Here is an 18,272-nt window from a genome sequence, read left to right on the forward strand (position 1 = left end):
CTTCCGGTTCTAGAAGCTTCTGGATCCCTTCTGAAGGCTCTTTCTCTCGCCCTCCATGCTGAGAGCTGGGTGTGGCTCTTACCGGAAGGGGTGGGGGGAGGGGGGAGCCGTACCTGTCAGGATGGTGCGCCGTTTGCACTGCTCCTCTACGCCCCCTTGCCGCTTCCCGCTCTGGGTGAAGGGCATCTCAAACATGAAGCGGCGAATGTTGTGGGATCTTTCGAACTCCGTTTTCCTTTCTTGCAGTTCTTTCTCATCAAAGAACGGGATCACGTGAGTCACCTGGATGTAGGCATACTTGGAATCCAGATCCTTGGGGTTGACCTTAAAATGAATAAAGGGAATGGAATACAGCTTCTGGTGTGTGAAGGACTCCTCCAATGCACGCTGAAGTGGTGTTTTCCCACTTTGTATGAGTAAAAGTTTTGGAGACTCAGAACGTTTGAAAAAAACAGTACAACAAATGCCACATACTCACCACTTAGAACAATTGCTAATACTTTGCTATTTGTTTATATATGTCTCCTTACACACACGTACAGGTAGATTTTTTTTTAGCTGAAGCATTTCAAAGTAAGTGGTTCACATCATGACACTTGAGCCAGCATCTCCTAAACATGAGGACAGTCTCCTCCATAACCACAATACATCATCATTTTGTTAATGTTACAAAATTAACACTAATCTCCTAATAGTACCCAGTATACCAAGTTTAGATGAAAAATTCTCAAATGTCCCAGAATGGTATTTTTGGCTATTTGTGTTTGAACCAGAATCTAATCAAACATTGCATTTTACATTTAGTCATGGGTCCTTAGTCTTGTTTAATCCAGACTATTCTTCTTCATGACATTGACTTCTAAAGACATCGTGCTAGTTTCATGTGGAATGACTCCCTATCTGGATTCCTCTGATTCTTTCCTAAGCTGTATTTTTACATATTTGGCTTAGAGAGAAAAATGTTTATTTTAGTAATAGTGTTTAAAGCCAAGCCCTCAAGTCATAATTAACCTGTAGATAGATTAGACATAAACACATGGATATGAATTAATTTAATACAAGTAAGAGATGAATGCATGAGCATCTTGAGAGAAGTTGTTAGGTCAAAGACACAGACTGATCCAGACAGAGGTTTTGGCTTCAGAGAAAAAGGCAAGTTGGACTTGAGTGATTTGGTCTAGAAAGGAAGTAGGTCTTAATAAGGTTGTGTTGAGGTTTCTGGCTAAAAATGGACCCACAATGCATGTTTCTCCTCTTCCTTTGTACAGCTCTGTCACAAAGGATAGGATTAACTGACAAGGACAAAAGAGAGGGCGGAAGAACAGCAGTGGGTGAGTTTAATGAATATCTGGAAGGCAGGTGCATGGGGGTTAAAGTTCTAATCCACATTCCCATGGAAGGGGCAACAAGGAGGAAGCCAGAGCACCCCGCAGAAGCCTGCTGTGATGGACTGGACATGTGTGTTCCCCCAAAATTCTCATGTAGAAATCTTAACCTCTAATGCAATGGTATTGGGAGGTAGGAGATGATTAGGTCAGGAGGGTGGGGCCTTCATGAATGGGATTAGTACCCTTATACAAGGCCGTCACAGAGCTCCCTCAGCCCTTCTTCCACATGAGGACACAGCGATAAGTCTATGCACCAGTTAAAAGAATCTCACTCGGAAGACTGAGTCTGCTGGTGCCTTGACCTTGGACTTCCCAGGCTCTGTCCTGAATTGTGAGGAATAAATTTCTGTTGTTTGTGTGCTACCTGGTCTACGATATCTGTTACAGCAGCCTGAACAGACGGGCATCTGGAGAAGACTAGGATTAGGGTGACCAGGGGAGGTATGGGTTGGTGAGTGGCCCAGAGTCTATGCCGGGTAGTGGCAGAACCCCAGGCTCCCTTCCCAAGTCCCCACCCCCAAGAAAAGAACAGATTGTTCCTTGGAGAAACCGGTCTGGAAAGAGTCTAAGTGGGTTCACCAGTCTCAGCAGAAAGTGGGGGCAAGGTACAGAGTAGGACGCGGGTGGAAGGGCAGGTGGAAGGCTGCAGGCTGAACGTGGGACCTTCACCCTTGCTCATCTCCTGCCTCCAGCATCCAGAATTACCTCCTCCCTTGTCCCCTCCCTACCACCTGGGCAGGAGACTGCAAGATTCTCTGGAGAAAGGGAAGAGCCCCAAGCACATGAATTCCAGACACTGGGGATGCCTACGCAGGGCTCAGGACAAAATCATGAACTGAGGCTCCTCCAAAAGGATGAACTGAGAAAGAGGTCGAGCTTATTGCTGTTGGAAACTGAACAGGAGGGGCGTTTGTAAATGCAAAGAACAGGAGCTCCACTAGACCTGAGTTTCAGGAGGCAAGAGGATCTCATCTCTTGGGAGATGTCCTGAAGTCGGTGCAACACGTAAATACACAAGGAAAGTGTGGAGGTTCAGAAATGGTCCTCGTGTGAGGGCGACTCAGCAGAGGATAGCCTCTCGAAGGAGAAAATAAATCTCATTCCTACAGATGTGCTGGCTAGTTAGTTCCTTCCTTGGTCTGTCTGTCTGCTCATCCCTCTGTCTGTCCCCAGACATTGTGCTAAGTGCAATGAAAACGAGCAGCGACAGACAGAACATAGGACCCTACTCCGACGGAGTTTCTAAATAGCTGGACTAAAAATGGTATGTCCTTTCAGATATTAATTATTTTGTAAAAGAATATCTGTTTAAAGTTATGAAATAAAGGACTACTTCATGAAGGATATCAGGGAAGCACAGAAAGGTATTAGGGGAAAAAAAAATACACTTGTCACTCAAAGTCAACCATTCTTAACTTTTCCCTGCATCTTTTTTTGACACACATTTATGAATATATATGATCAATCAAACATGAAAAAACAATATTACATTGCTATGATACATTTACAAGCATGGTCCATACCTTGCCAGAATCTTGTATCATCTTGACGTTTTCAGCACCAAATTTATCTGAGTAAAGTTTGAGAAGTCTCTGAGAAATTTCTGACAGAGGTGTGAGTTTGGGCTCCTTGTAAATATACTCCTTTCCATCTTCATCTTCAAAGAACCCCTGTGACATAATGCACAATTAGAGCTGCCCCCAGACACAAGCCCAAGGCTGACCACAGGGAAGGAGTCTTTTGTTACAAGGGTTAACAACAACAAAAAAAGGGAGTGATTCTAAAAACAAAATCGGGCTTTCCAAATAGGAAGGAAAATGATAATAATGTGAGGTCTGGGTGCGAAGATAAAGGAAAAACACGAAACTGCAAACTCATCCAAGAATGTGGTCATTAAGTGTTGAGTGAACGAGAAATTGGGGATTCAAGACCGTGTTCTCTCGGTGAAGTCGAATGATGGCACTCAAGCCTGTTTCACATTCCCAAGGAACAGAAGAACTCACTAAGACATGTCTCAGCAGCCGATGGGCTGGCCTCAGACACGCACACACACCCCTTCTCCTGACCTCTCCCATCTACACGGGATTTTACAGTATAAACAGAAGCATTCTGGCCTGGAGAGTAGGTTTGGCAAAAGTTATGTAAAGTTGGTGTAAATTCCATTTTGCTTCACTGATGAGAAAAATAGGAAAGAACGTCGCATAATATCAAAATATTTTTATAATCGCCAGTCATCACCTGTTTTAGCACCAGTCGGGTCTGAATACAACAAGGCTTAGAAAATTGCTTGGGAAGTGAAAAAGGTTGAAAACTAAAAAGCCCAAATTGGAGTTAATATTTGAAATAAATTTTAAAAAAAATATCTCTCCTCTAAAATAAAAGAGAGAAAATGGTGCAAAAAACACGGTATATAAAAGAAAAAAACGCAGGCTAACATGAGACAAAAAACACCCACATCAAACTCAGAAGTTTAGATGCAGTGACTCACTGTATTACTTGCTTTTTAAGCATTTACTGTAATTACCTCCACATCTGTTTCACTGTCTGTAAACTGGTATTGCTATAAAGTTATAAAAGACAATAAATAACAGGATAAATCAAAGGTTATATAAAGCTCATTGAAAACCACACACCCTAAATACATGTATTATAATTTATACTATTTAATCATGTTAGAGACTTGGAGGTTAAACTTTCAGTTAAATATAAATGAACCTCTTTATAAAGGGTTTCTGAAATATTACAACGGTAAACTACTTGCAAAGATATTATAAAAGATAAAGAGACGCACAGGGACAGAGGAAACCAGAAAGTCTTAATTTTGGTTTAAAACATGCAGTATAGATGTGTAAGGGAACAGGTGATTTATTTCTGTAAATGGAATAAAATGTTAATCTGTTTTTTTTTTTTGAGTGTGTAATGACTGGACAGATAGACATACAGACTTGAAAAGGAAACTTGCAAACCACACTGAGGTACCAAAGATGCCTCTAAGAATGTCTTATGGGAGAAGAACTTACCGCTGCCTTAAGAAAGTAATAAAGAAAAGACAGGAAGAAAGAAAAAAAAAAAAAGCAGAAAGTTTACTACTGAGGAAGATAAGAACCATAGTAAACATGACAAATTCATCAAATTAGAATTTCTAGAAAATGGGAAATTTACAAAATACCACTTTATAGGGTCTAAACAAGAACAAAAAAGGACTGGGGATGCGCTAGAGGACTGGGAGGAGGCTCACCTGCCCGAAGAAGGCCACTCGGAAGTACGTGCCCAGGAGCCGGCGGCCGGAGTGCATGACCTCGGTCACCTTGCTGTAGGCTCGGTGCAGCGTGTCGTATAGATGGGCCAGCCTCTGCAAGGAAGAACACAGCTCATTTCTTCCCATTTGCAGCTAGCAGAACTGATGTGAAACTAACAATGAAATGAGATCATGCAGGTGAAAACTCCTTGGACTTGAGTTAAAAAAAAAAAATCAAGAATGCGTTTTGACTGGACAACTGGTAGTGATCATTTCCAAGTGTTAGGTTTCCAACCCGAAGGGCCATCTGGCATACTGAGAACACATCGGATTCCCAGTGCAGTGAGTCAGTTCAGTCCTCTGATGCTGCTTGTAGTTTTTGCTTTTCCTACTCCATTCCTTAGCATGAGAAACTGGACGGCATCCCCAGCCCAGAAAGGCCAAAGGGTCACTCTTTTCCCCTATCAGTGGAGCAAGGGAGAGTTCTAAGAGAAGAGGCACCTGGGGATTTTAAAAGTCAGGATCCTGGCAACTTTATGCAAGTGGAGTGCCAGAATCCCCAACCCCCGTCCTTCAAGATTGGAGGTCTGGGTAGAGGTGTGGTATCTCGTGGCTCCGAGGGTGATGGCCTCCAGGGTCACGTGCAGGGGCAGAGACCACGTGCTCAAGTGGCCTGCTTGCGTGCTCTGCATGTAAGAATGTCTGGGGATGTGTGTCACTCCCCCATCCTCTGAAAAAGTTAACAAACAGACCACTTGGATACCTCAAAGTCCCTCCGCTTCTCGTAGATGGGGATGATGAGCTTATAGATGTCGGCGATCAGCTCGTAGCGCTCAGCCTTCCAGAGCCCGTCTGCACACTGTTCCAGGAGCTCCGTGAGCACGTCCTGATCAAAGAGAAGGAGAGAGTGTTACAGGGAAACCGACACTGCGCTCCTTGCAGAACGCATAAATGGTGAAGATGATTTCAAAATACGTAATATATTTTTAAAAATTATTTTACTTTATTCAACTTTTTTGGCTGCACGTGAGCATTTGGGATCTTACTTCCTAGACCAGGGATTGAACCCTTGCCCCCTGCAGTGGAAGTGCAGAGTCTTAACCACTGGACCACCAGGGAAGCCCCTCAAAATATGTAATATTTTTAGATACGAACTTCTACATTCATTTTTGCCATGAGCTACTTTCCAGTCATGTTTACAGACAGAAATTAAGGTCTCATTGTATGACTGTGGTAGTAGTTAACTGCATGGGAAAAAAAATGGAAATTGATAGCTTCACACAGGCTCTCAGTTTTTGTTCTTAGTTCTCATTTTCTAAATATGATTTAGATTTTTTTTTTCCTTTCTGAGGAACAATGACAATGCTGAGACATGGAGAGTCACTCAGCATGACTTCAACTTAAACATCTTAGAGGAATTTAGTGATGGAGTGTGGGAGGCACTGTGCCTGCCTCACCAACATCCTTTTCCTTTCAAAATTCTTACCTACTGAATTTGGGCAGTCACCCTGCCTCCATTAAAGTCCTTGAACTTTAGAAGAAGCTAACACCATCTGCGACTCAAGAGCTGGACATGTGGCTCAGGTTTAAACTAACCAGCGTGAATTTATTTCCTGGCCAGTCATTGCTTTATCATGTGACCTAAATTGGCCAATCAGGGTGAATTTCAGGACCCATTTGGAATGTGGGACAGATGCTGTCAGCAGAATGGACATAGGGAGGCAGCAGGTAGACTGGCTGGTGCTGGTGGCATCCCTGCCCTGGCCAGCCAGGGGCCTGTCTGCCATGGTAGCCAGCGTGGAGGTCTCCTCCCTCCTTCAAAGTGACTATCTTTTATCACTTTGTTAGACATTCAGGTTGATTTCTTCAATCTCTCTGTGAAATTTCCTAACCATCCCCAGTTTGAGAACCTCTGCTTTACCTTGAAATCGGGTAGCATGGCTCTTCCAACTTCTTAAAAATTGTTTTGGCTATTCTGGTTCCTTTGATTTTCATATAAATTTTAGAACCCATTTGTCAATTCTACCAAAACTTCAGGTGGCAGTTTGATTGGGATTGCTTTGAATCTATAAATCAATTTAGGAAGAACTGATGTCTCAACAATACTGAGTCTCACGCCGCTGACTTAGGGTTTCATTGATTTCTTTCATCAGTGTTTGGTAGTTTTTAGCATACAAATCAGAGAAGGCAATGGCAACCCACTCCAGTACTCTTGCCTGGAAAATCCCATGGACGGAGGAGCCTGGTAGGCTGCAGTCCATGGGGTCGCTAGGAGTCGGACACGACTGACCGACTTCATTGTCACTTTTCACTTTCATGCATTGGAGAAGGAAATGGCAACCCGCTCCAGTGTTCTTGCCTGGAGAATCCCAGGGATGGGGGAGCCTGGTGGGCTGCCGTCTATGGGGTCACACAGAGTCGGACACAACTGAAGCAACTTGGCAGCAGCAGCATACAAATCTCTACAGATTTATACCTAATTTTTCCAGGTTTTTAATGTTATTATAAACAGTACTGTTTTTAAATTTTGATTTTTTTTTTTTTGTAGTAAAAGCCTTTGTTGAGTAAGATTTAAAGTCACCCGGCATATGTTTGTAGGAATTACACAAAGTGATTGTTGACACCATGGTGCGACTATGGTGTAAGTATCTAAGTGTGAAGAAGGCTGGTTGAGTTTCGTATACTGATCTTCTATCCTATGATCTTGCTAAACTCAGTTTTAGTAACTTCTCTTGTAAATTCTTTTGGATTACTTATGTCACAAAAGACAATTACATCTTCTGTCAACATAGGCGATTTTATTTCTTTTCTTACTGCACTGACTAGAATCTGCAGCACAGTGTTGAACAGGAGTGGTAAAAGCAGATATTCTTGTCTTGTTCACAGTTTTAGGTGGAAAGTATTCAGTCCTTCACCATAAAGTATGATGTTAGCTGTAGGTTTTTTGTAGATGATCTTTTTCTTGAAGAAGTTCCTTTCTATTCCTAGGTTTCCCCCACCCCCTGCAAACTCATGAGTAGATATTGAATTTTTTCAAATGCTTTCTCTGCATCTATTGAGATGGTCATATGATTTTCCTTATTTGTTCTGTTAATATGGTGAATTATATTGATTGGCTTTCCAGGGCTGAACCAACGGTGCATTGTCAGGGTAAACCCTACTTAGTCACAATGTATTCCTCTTATTTGTCTATTGCTGGATTAGGTTTGTTAATATATTTTCAAGGCTTTTATAGTTGCCTTGTAACATGTGTGTATTCCCTATTATTCTGTACACGAATGGCAGGACCTGTGTGTTTCATTACCAACCTCATGTTTCATTATAGTCCTAATGGCTATGATTTATAGGTCCAAAGAAAATAAACATTTAAAAAGCAGTTTCGAATCAATTCACCAGAAAATATGATCTGACTTAAATAAACCATCTTTAAAACAAGACATTTAACTCCTATGTCATATTTACAACATACAAATCATAAAGCTCATCTGTGTGACTGAACTCTGTACCAGCTTATAAAGAGGTATACCAGTTGTCTCATACTTTTATTGTGGGTCTCATTAAGTGCAAACACTAAAGTCAGATATATGTAGTAATTATCCTAACAGCTACAAAGAAAAACATCAGTAAAGGTCCTAACACCATATCTGTTCATCCTGTATCTGTATTATGAAGATGCAAAGCCTCTCTCAGTTTTCTCTTAGTTTTGTCTCAGATCTTTTCCAGTGGACAATCTATCCAGGTTAAACATGGCAAACTTTTAGGATTCTTCTCATGCTTCTGATTATAAAAAGCTACATAAAAGAAAAGCGTAAAAATAGAATCTATATAATATCAGTATCCATATACTTACTTCACCATATTTATAAAACTGGGAAATGTAATAAACATCTAATCTAATTTGGGAGTTGTAAGGATCAAATAAAATTTTACTCATCAAAATGCTCTGAAAACTCAATGTTGTAAGTAAATAACAGACCAGTTAAACAAACTTCTCTTATTTCAATCATCACTTCTACTTTGTATTCATTTTTGAAATGAATCTTATTTCTACTGAGTAATGTAATATCCCACAGTGCCACATACATATTTGGTAGGCAAGAATTTCTTGGATGAGTGAATCAGTCTGCATTTTTACAATATTACTAACAGCTGTCCTTCGCTGTAAGGAAATGAGTTGAGTTCCTGTATCAAAGCCTTGCAATTTTTACATATCTTACATCACAGACATCACCACTGGGGATTTACTGAGCATCTTCATTCTCCTTGATGCTGTGGGACTATGGCAGAGGTGAATGAATTCTGAGAAGACCCAATTTCCCATCAGGAAATTTTGTACAACCAAGGTATTCTTCTGATAACGAAATAGACAAAGGCATGGGAAATTACCCATCTTAAAGCTATTCTCAGGTTTAACTTACAGACTAGTCATTTGGCCCTTTCTTTTCTCACTACTGGGCTTTGTTCAAACTATATACGGTCCACACTGTAGATGTAAATACATATAGTGATGACACCCGACTTACTGTGGATGGGATCAGAGAGACCTAAAGATTCTTAATTCTACACTACAGCAGTTACAGCAGCACAGTGAGACTCTAGAGTAACTTTAATGTAATCTCGTAGAAAACTGAAAATTCTTCTCAAAGAGTTATAAATGTTATAACCAGGCACAGTCACTACCACATCATTAACTTGATTCTTCGTTCATTCACCTACACATTTTACCAAGAATCTATTATGTGCAAGGCATTGTGCTTGACACTGGGTTTATAAGACGAGTCTGTATAAATAAAATGTAGTTTCTGTAGTTTATAAAAGTGGCTCTGTAGATTTTTACCAAATATGGAAGGCAGGTTGGGATAGTTTAGCAGGTGATGTGGTATACATGAAACTGGCTTTGAGGAGGAGGCCCCCAAACACACTCACGGGTTATCCTTCAGAGCAGCTAGAACTGATGGACTAGAGACTCATGACCACCAAATGGAAGAGATGTGACGTACATGTTCAGATACTGAGGACAGAGAAAAAACCCACAGTGATTTCAGAGATGTGCCAAACTGCACGTCAGAAGGGTGGCACTCTGAACTGAGAGCAGCAGGCACTTGCTGACTTTACAGTAGTCTGTGTGTCTCTGGGTGAGTCCTGGGGTGGCCATCAATCAAACGAAGAGAGCGCTTCCTGCTCTCATGGAGCTCAGAGTCTCTGCGCAGACCCATAAAGAGATTGTAAAAGATGGTGGTGAGTGTGCTGATAAGGCTAAGCCCAGGGAACCAGGGATGCAGAGAGGAGCAGCAACCATCCAGTGACAGGGGAAGGGAGGGGCATGGAAGGTTGCTGAAAGGGACAACTGACAGTATTAACAACCATCAGGAGTTAGCGGGGTAAAGGTGAAAGGTGGGAATAGCCAGGAAGCGAGGAGACCTTTCAGGAGAGGGGCCAGCACAGGTGGAGACGCGGGCGTGATGGCGGCGTGATCTGTGAGGAATTCTTAAGTAGGTTGAGGGGCTGGAGAATAAAATCTGAATCAGACAGTGCCAAGAGATGAGGCTGAGGAGGCGGAACGATTAAAAACCCTGGTTAAATAGCCACTCTCAGGGTTTTAGTGTCTAACTCTTTGCGACTCCATGAACCATAACCCCTCAGGCTCCTCTGTCCATGGGATTCTCCAGGCAAGAATACTGGAGTGGGTAGCCTTTCTCTTCTCCAGGAGATCTTCCCAACCCAGGGATTGAACCAGGTCTCCCACATTGCAGGCGGATTCTTTACCACCTACCAGGGAAGCACCTTTCCACGTTAAAAATAAATTAATAGTTGAATAGAGATAATTTTTATGAGACATGAAAATGCACACAAACATAGATAAACTGCCCCAACCAGGAAGTATTCTATGAGGAAGATGTACCTTGATTCTAAAATGATGCTATGTCTCGCCTCCTAAGGTATTTGTGTATAGCAGCCTTTCAGGTATATTTTAAATGGTTTGAGATTTAGTCACTTAATAAATATATATCAAATAGAGCATAAATATATATCAAATAGAGCTTATAAGTAATCTCCTGGGCCAAGTGCTCCTAACTGTGAGACTAAGATGTGAATACTACTTTTACTCATTTGTCAAACTAGAAACACATGGGAAGTTTAATAACAAGGACATCTGAATTCAAGCAGCGTATCAGTATGATGGGCAATTCATTTCATTATGGAAAAATCTGCCATTCAACCAGAGGAATGCCCCAGAATGGCTGGAAAACAGGAATGTTTGATAAAGTGAAGAGAGCCTAGTAAATAATTATGAAATAAGTATCACAATTTGATGGTGCATATCAACTTATATATGCTCCTGGACATTATTTTATCTTTGCTTCTGATCAGGAGGCATTTAGGATTTATATTTTATCAGTCTAAATATCACATTGTAAAAATGATAACGTATACCATAAAAAAGCAGAGTAGTTATAGATTTTACCTAATAATAAACTAAAAATGACTTTTATTTTTAAAAAGGTTAGTCCTTCTCTCATAAGGGTAGAGTATCGATTACTGAGCATCAAAGTTTAATTTGGTAGACTTTATTTTTCTGGGCTCCAAAATCACTGCAGATGGTGATTGCAGCCATGAAATTAAAAGACACTTACTTCTTGGAAGGAAAAGTTATGACCAACCTAGATAGCGTATTAAAAAGCAGAGACGTTACTTTGTTACCAAAGGTCCGTCTAGTCAAGGCTATGATTTTTCCAGTGGTCATGTATGAGAGTTGGACTATCAAGAAAGCTGAGCACTGAAGAATTGATGCTTTTGAACTGTGGTATTGGAGAAGACTCTTGAGAATCCCTTGGACTACAAGGAGATCCAACCAGTCCATCGAAAGGAGATCAGTGCTGGGTGCTCATTGGAAGGACTGATGTTGAAGCTGAAACTCCAATACTTTGGCCACCTGATGCGAAGAGCTGACTCATTGGAAAAGCCCCTGATGCTGGTAAAAATTGAGGGCAGGAGGAGAAGGGGACAACAGAGGATGAGATGGTTGGATGGCATCACTGACTCAATAATGGACATGGGTTTGGGTGGACTCCGGGAGTTGGTGATGGACAGGGAGGCCTGGCGTGCTGCGGTTCATGGGGTCGCAAAGAGTCGGACACGACTGAGCGACTGAACCGAACTGAATATCAACTCTACAACTAGATGTTTATAGTTGGTACATTAGGTTCTTTGAAATAACCAGCAATCACAGATAACTAAGTTTGAGAGACCATATATCAACACAAAATTACAAAGAGTAATAACAGCAAAGCCTTCATAGTAACTAAACATTGGGGCATATATGAACAATTTTCTCAACAGAAATTCCACGTGTTAATTTACTTTGAATTCTCAGGAATCCCTTGAAAATCAGAACTAATACTGATAGTGGTCAGACAGCAGTGACCTTGAAAAGCGGTCATACAGAAAGTCTAACAGTTTCCCCCCTTGTTTAAAATCTAAATGCCAAGTTTTTTTTTTCCCTAAATTATCAATACACTCAAAGAACTGTAAGTAATTAATGGTCAGGGGGAAGGATAAAAACCTTAATGAATTTTATGCATCTGGAAAGTACACATTTTATGATATTAGACTAGTCTTAAAAAGGTCTCTGTACACTAAGCTCATGAGCCATTCAGGAAGCTGTTTAAACTGGAGCTAGTCAGTTGTTTTTAGGTGTGGGCACCTGAGGGCAGCGAGGACCTGTCTCTGGAAATGGCTAACGCTGAGCATGGGTGCTCGTGTGTGGGTGTGTGTGCATGCATGCTTGAAAATGCCTTATGAGCCTATGTATGTGCAGGGGATTTAAAATTTTTCAGTTAAATAATATTTGCTGCATCTTACAGTTGACTGATTTAATTTAACCTTTCCTATGAAGCTTGTTGTTGTTGCTCAGTCACTCAGTTGTGTCCGACTCCTTGCGACCTCATGGACAGTAGCATGCCAGGCTTCCCTGTCCTTCACTATCTCCCAGAGTTTGTTCAATCTCATGTACATTGAGTTGGTGATGCCATTCCAACCATCTTATCCTTTGTGCCTTCTCCTCCTGCCTTCAGTCTTCCCCAGCATCAGGGTCTTTTCCGGTGAGTCAGCTCTTCACATCAGGTGGCCAAAGTATTGGAGCTTCCCTTCGCTAGCTGTCTTGATTATCTACCATTTGGGAATAACTGTCAGCACGTGACCTGACTTGGGCAATGGCCTACATCATGGCATCATTCATATTTCCACTGTATTATCATTTTCTCAAGATATAGCTCAAAATCCCTTGTATCAGAATAATCACCTGGGATGCTTGTTAAAAATACAGATTCCCAGGCACTACACTTACCCAACTGGATCTGGGGATGGGTGGGGATGGGGATTTGGATTTGTAACAGGAATCTAAGTAAGTTTTAAGCAAGCTAAAGCTCGAGGACTATCATACCAGGTGAAACTTCCTGAGGCAGGCACCCCTCTTATATGCCCCGGGTCAGCACATGGCACACAGCTAGTTATGGAACAAATCGACACACGTAGGTGCTAGACGTTTCCAGGCCACAGACAGCTGAGACGACTTTCAGTTCAGATTGTGGTTTAGGTTTAGATTCTCCTCAAAGGCAACAAAGCATCAGAAGTTGTGCCGTGTGCTAAGGGCAGCGGCTGCATCACGTCCACCTGTGTCTCCAGCACAAGGAAGCGTAGGAAATCCTTGCAGCGTGCAACAGGGCAGTATGTCCTGGTATGAGTCGAGGGAGAGCAGTCAGGTAAGTTCTGCGGGCCACGTTCCCTACTGCTACTGGCTTGGAGAATCCTTGTGAAAATGAAGATACACTATATAGCTTTCATGGTTCTAAGAGCAGTCTCGGTCACAGAAAAGTAGATCCTTAGCCCTTACAGGGTTACAAAGTCACTGAGCTTGGATGAGATGGAAACAGAGGAACCACAGAAGATGTTGTGTTGATAACTCTCTCTTGGGATGTTCTGTAGGTGTAAACATTTTATGCTTGTTGTTTCTGAATAAAGACCGTTTGGCTAATACAAAGCAGTAACCTGCCTGGTTGACCTCACATGCTTACTCTGTGAACAGTGACCGTTATTGGTCTGGGGAACAAAACTGGAGTGTGCCAAACAGTCGATCCTCATTATTCGCTCTGGTCATGTTCTATAAGGTTACCGCCAACACTGAATGTGTGAACACTGAACCCCCACTCCTCGGGGAAATATAGGGTTAGGCTCGGGTTATAAAATTTTGACAATTGATTAGTATATAAGCTTGTTTTGTGTGTTTCTGTTTAAAGACAGCTAATTTAGCACATACTGCTACTGTATGATTAACGCTGAACCCATGACCAAAAGTGCTGTTACTGCTGTCTGAACAGAGCTTGTCCAACAAGTCAGGCACATCCTGAGCTCAGGAACACCGGACAGCATTTTAGTTCCACACTCTGAGGCTGGGCTATGACCCCTGTTTACAGCAGGAGCTAAACAAGGAGGCAGAGTGTTACTTGCTTGGCCTCATCTGGGAACGTGTGGGCTCTAAACTTGTTGCGGCTCTGTGCGGGTCCCCAGATGACTGCGAAAGCGCTTCAGCGCATGTTGATTTGGGGGCTTACAGAGCAATTGTAGCACCTGGGAGAGTAACCAGGGTGGACCGCATTTTCCATTTCCCCACTGCAGTCCCCCTTAGTCCCGCTTCTCCCTTGCTCTGTGCTGTGGGGGCCAACGCGCCAGGACCGCTGGCCTGCCTGCTGGACTCCTCGTCCACTGGCTGCTGGCTGGGCTCAGCCAGTGCCAGGCCAGCAGGAGACTGGTGGGCAGGAGGAGTGGGGGGTGGCCGTCCCTCCCTCCCTCCCTGCCCCCGTGCCAGGACTGAGCCCGGGCAGGGGACCCTCTCTGTGTGGTTTCTCTGTCCCTGCCCTTAGCCCACGGGTGGACGGTGGCAGGCCAGCTGCTGCCCACCTCCAGGGTTCTGCAGTGTTCCTTGCTGGTTCCCCTAAACCTTGACCAAACTTCTGAAAACAGTCTCTTTGTTAGAGCTGCTTCCATTGCTGCGTGTGCAGTTTCCTTCTGGGACTCTGACTGTATGGGATAAAGAGGGAGGGTCTCGAGACACGGGGTTGTATGCAATTCAGACACCCCAGGAGACAGAATGCTTCCATCTGCATAGGCTCTGGTTTGTAAGACAAAATGCAAACAGCAATGGGCTGTTTCTCTTTAATCAAAAGCAGCTGGGAGGGAGTCTGCTCTTTGGGTCGGAGTCAGGCAGGACGGACTGCTACCAGTGAAAGCTCATCTGAGGCCTCCTGCCAGGAGAATCGCACATTTTTAGGTCGTGTCTCTAAAATCACATTGGAGAGCATCTTAGGCATTTATATGTATCCAACAATGCAGATTACAAGGGCAACGATTCTTATTAAGCTATTGTTCCACACCCATTCCCACCAGCTTTCCCCAAAACTCCTCTGGCAGAGATATTCGACTTTCCCTTTTTCTTGAAACCTCTTGAGGGCCAGGGCAAAAAATGGTTACATGGCAATTTCCGTCATTGTGACTTTTGGTACACACTATTTTTTCACTGCTGGCTGTTTTCCATCTTAACGTGCAGGGCTCGCTTGGGACTTTACAACCCCCCAGGTCGCATCCTAATCATGACAGGTCGTTATGGACTATGGACCTTGTTAAAGATTTACCAGCTTTATGCTTTGAGGACAGGGTGGAAAATCTATATTCTGAAAAAGAGCTGATAAAGCTTTCCCCATCACATGTTTAGTCATTATTCAGAGTGGGTGCCATTCACAAATTTCCCCGATGAATCTGCCCTTGGTTTCATGGGGCTCACTCCCTAGGCTACTGCCTAGGCTCTGCTCCTGAGTCTCTTTCCAGCCTATGACTTAATCTGATGAGCCATCCTGAACTTCATTTTATCATCCCTGAGGACAGGTTATTCACAACTGTTTAACTTTCAAATCTTTAGTTGTTCTTGGTATCGCTGTTGTCCTTATCGCGAATTCTAAACAAAAGTGCTGTGCTCCAGAGAACTGACTGGGCGACAAGGGACAAGGGTGGTTCTTCCAGGGAGCCGATGCATTCAGGCTTCTTTTCAGGGAAAAACCCAGTCAAGCTCTCCTTGAAGTGAAGAGTTCAGTGCCAAGAGCGTGCGGGCCTTGTTGCTGAGGGTCAGGCTCACACGTCAGAGTGAAAAATTTAAAACCATCATCGGTCCAGGCATGTCAAGGTGGAGAGACAGTTGAATGGTTAATACCATGTAGTAAACAACTGGCTTTCCCCCCCCCCCTTCAGAATACTTAAGAGAACTTTACGTATTTTGGCTAAAATTAATTTTTAAATATAAAGTCACTCAATATATTATCTTTCTTTCTCATGGTTACTTTTTAATTTAGGGAGTCATTTGAAACCACAGAATTTTTGATGGTGGTTCTTAAACCTTTGAGGCTTAAGATCCTTTTATATATTATAAAAATCATGGAGAATTCTTTAAAAATAGGTGAGAACTTTTATGTATATGGGTGTTATCTCTCAATATTTACAATATTAGGAGTGAACACTGAAGAAATGTAAAAATATTTATGCATTAATTTAAACTCATAATAATAAACTGATTACATGTTAACAAAAATAATGTTTTTAATGGGAAAATTTTAAAAAACAATTAAGAGTGGCACTGTTCTACATTTTTGCCACTCTAATGTCTGGCTTCATAGGAAAAGCCTAGATTCTGGCCTCTGCTTTTGCATTCAGTCTCTTCAATATATTATTCTGGATGATGCAGACAAAGAAAATCCAGCTTCAAGGAGACAGGTGGAAAAGGAAGGACCTCAAAGACTTCCTGAAAGGTTACTGGGGACCCCAGGGGCCTCGGGGCCTCACTTTAAGAGCTTCTGATTCATGGATGGTCAGTGTCATGGAGGATGCTTGCTCATGGGCCCTGCTTACTGGCATGAACATGATCAAAAGTCCTGATATTAAGTAGGACCTCCAGTCATCAAAAACAATTACAACAGAGGCAGAAGATGTTTACTCCTTTCTCTGTTCTTTCTCTCCACGTGAAGAAACAGACCACTTTATTTTTCCTTAAAAGAAGGGCATGATTAAAAAGCTTTCTCCCGACTGTTTCATTTTGCTTTAAAGTTGAGGGGAGGCAGGCACACGTGAAAAGCTCTTCTGGCAGACACTCATGGAAGAAGAAATCAGGGAACGTAGCAGAAAACTGGCTTTTTTTCAGATACCTAGCTTTATTTCAAAACTGTCTACTCACGGAGAAGTGGCTGCAAGGTGACCCTGCTTTGGCAAGGAACTTGCAGAAATTGCTACAGTGATCTAAAGTCAAATGTTTTGGTCTCTCTGAGGGGTGGGACAGGGTGGTCTTATCTACTCATGATGCGCAGGCCCTGGGGGCAGCACTCAAGCAGAAGCAGGGATCCAAGGATGTGGACAGGGGCTGCTCTGCCCCCAAGCCCAGGCTGGCCTCTCGTGGCCTTGCATGACTGGGGACACTGATTGAAAAGTCAGATTAAAACAGATAAACAAATAAACCCCATAAAACAGAGAAATTAATTGCTGAAAAGAATGAGAAACCTTATGGTTCAAAACAGTGTACCTTTTACCACGAGAGTTTAAGCTCTCAGTCTTACATCACTACTAACTGGCTTGGCAAACTCTCTGGGCTTCCCTTGTGGCTTAGTGGTAAAGGATCTGCCTGCCAATGCAGGACTCGTGGGTTCAATCCCTGGGTCAGGAAGATCCCTTGGAGAAGGAAATGGCAACCTCCTCTAGTATTCTTGCCTGGGAAATCCCATGAGGAGCCTGGCAGGCTACAGACCATGGGGTTGCAAAAGAGCTGGACACGACTGAGAGACTCAACAACAACAACAAACTCTCTCCAGAGGAGAGGAGGAGTTCCAAGAAAGGGGCCTGGCAGGAGCTTGTGCCCGTGTTCTGGAGAATTATCTTAGTTAGAGCAAAGTGTGTACACAGCGGCTGCAGAGAGTAAACCCTGGTTTGGGGGCAGGGGTGGGGAATGGCAGCACCCGAGACTCTCGGTGACCCGAGCTCCCATGGGCTGCGGTCCTCACCTCGTTGAAGTGGACATCCTGCATGCCGACGTCTTCCATCATGGAGGCCTCCTCGTCAATGTTCGGGGTGATGACCCTGAAGGCTGTGCATCCTTGTCTAAACATGCCTAGAATTGAGAGAGCAGGAGACAGGTGGAGTTATCAGCTGAAGGTGGATGAGCCGTGAGGGTGCTTCCTGCCCTGGTTTGTCTCTGGGCTGAATGAAAACCAATCTAGAAATCTTATGTCTCATGCCAGCTTTGCCACAGGGAACCTTGGGGCCACCGGGCACTTGCCTTCATTCGCTTCCTCGTATTTGACCCCCACTGTCCTCCATTTGTTTCTTTTTCTCATCCATTTAAAAAATTTATTTATTTATTTGGCTGTGCTGGGTCTTAGTTGCGGCACATGGACACTGGAGTAGGTTGCCGTTTCCTTCTCCAGGGGATCTTCCTGACCCAGGGATCGAACCCGGGGGCCCCTGCCTTGGGAGCACAGAGTCTTAGCCACTGGACCACCAGGAAGTCCTTTCTCATCCCTTTTCATTTTTCACCCACCTTTATTAAAACGTATGTA

The 18,272-nt window shown here is 43.1% G+C and overlaps 1 protein-coding gene across 50 annotated transcripts in view; it reads right to left on the reverse strand.

Annotated features, from left to right (window-relative positions):
• Positions 1-18,272, reverse strand: part of DOCK9 (dedicator of cytokinesis 9) — a 298,290-nt gene that overhangs the window by 26,027 nt on the left and 253,991 nt on the right. For 29 of the 50 annotated variants that reach the window (XM_086330406.1, XM_086330405.1, XM_086330365.1 and 26 more), the window contains 6 exons: positions 17,718-17,824; positions 5,390-5,512; positions 4,627-4,740; positions 3,913-3,948; positions 2,912-3,058; positions 114-324 (listed from right to left, as the gene is read on the reverse strand). In XM_086330406.1, coding sequence (XP_086186532.1) covers positions 114-324; positions 2,912-3,058; positions 3,913-3,948; positions 4,627-4,740; positions 5,390-5,512; positions 17,718-17,824 — 738 coding nt within the window. The remainder of the gene's footprint in view (positions 1-113; positions 325-2,911; positions 3,059-3,912; positions 3,949-4,626; positions 4,741-5,389; positions 5,513-17,717; positions 17,825-18,272) is intronic. The other 21 variants (XM_086330397.1, XM_086330392.1, XM_086330377.1 and 18 more) reach the window with 1 other exon arrangement.

Source organism: Bos grunniens, chromosome 12 (genome assembly GCF_055505025.1).
Source record: "Bos grunniens cultivar Pamir isolate PY7600 chromosome 12, Bosgru_T2T1.0, whole genome shotgun sequence".
NCBI lineage: Eukaryota > Metazoa > Chordata > Mammalia > Artiodactyla > Bovidae > Bos > Bos grunniens.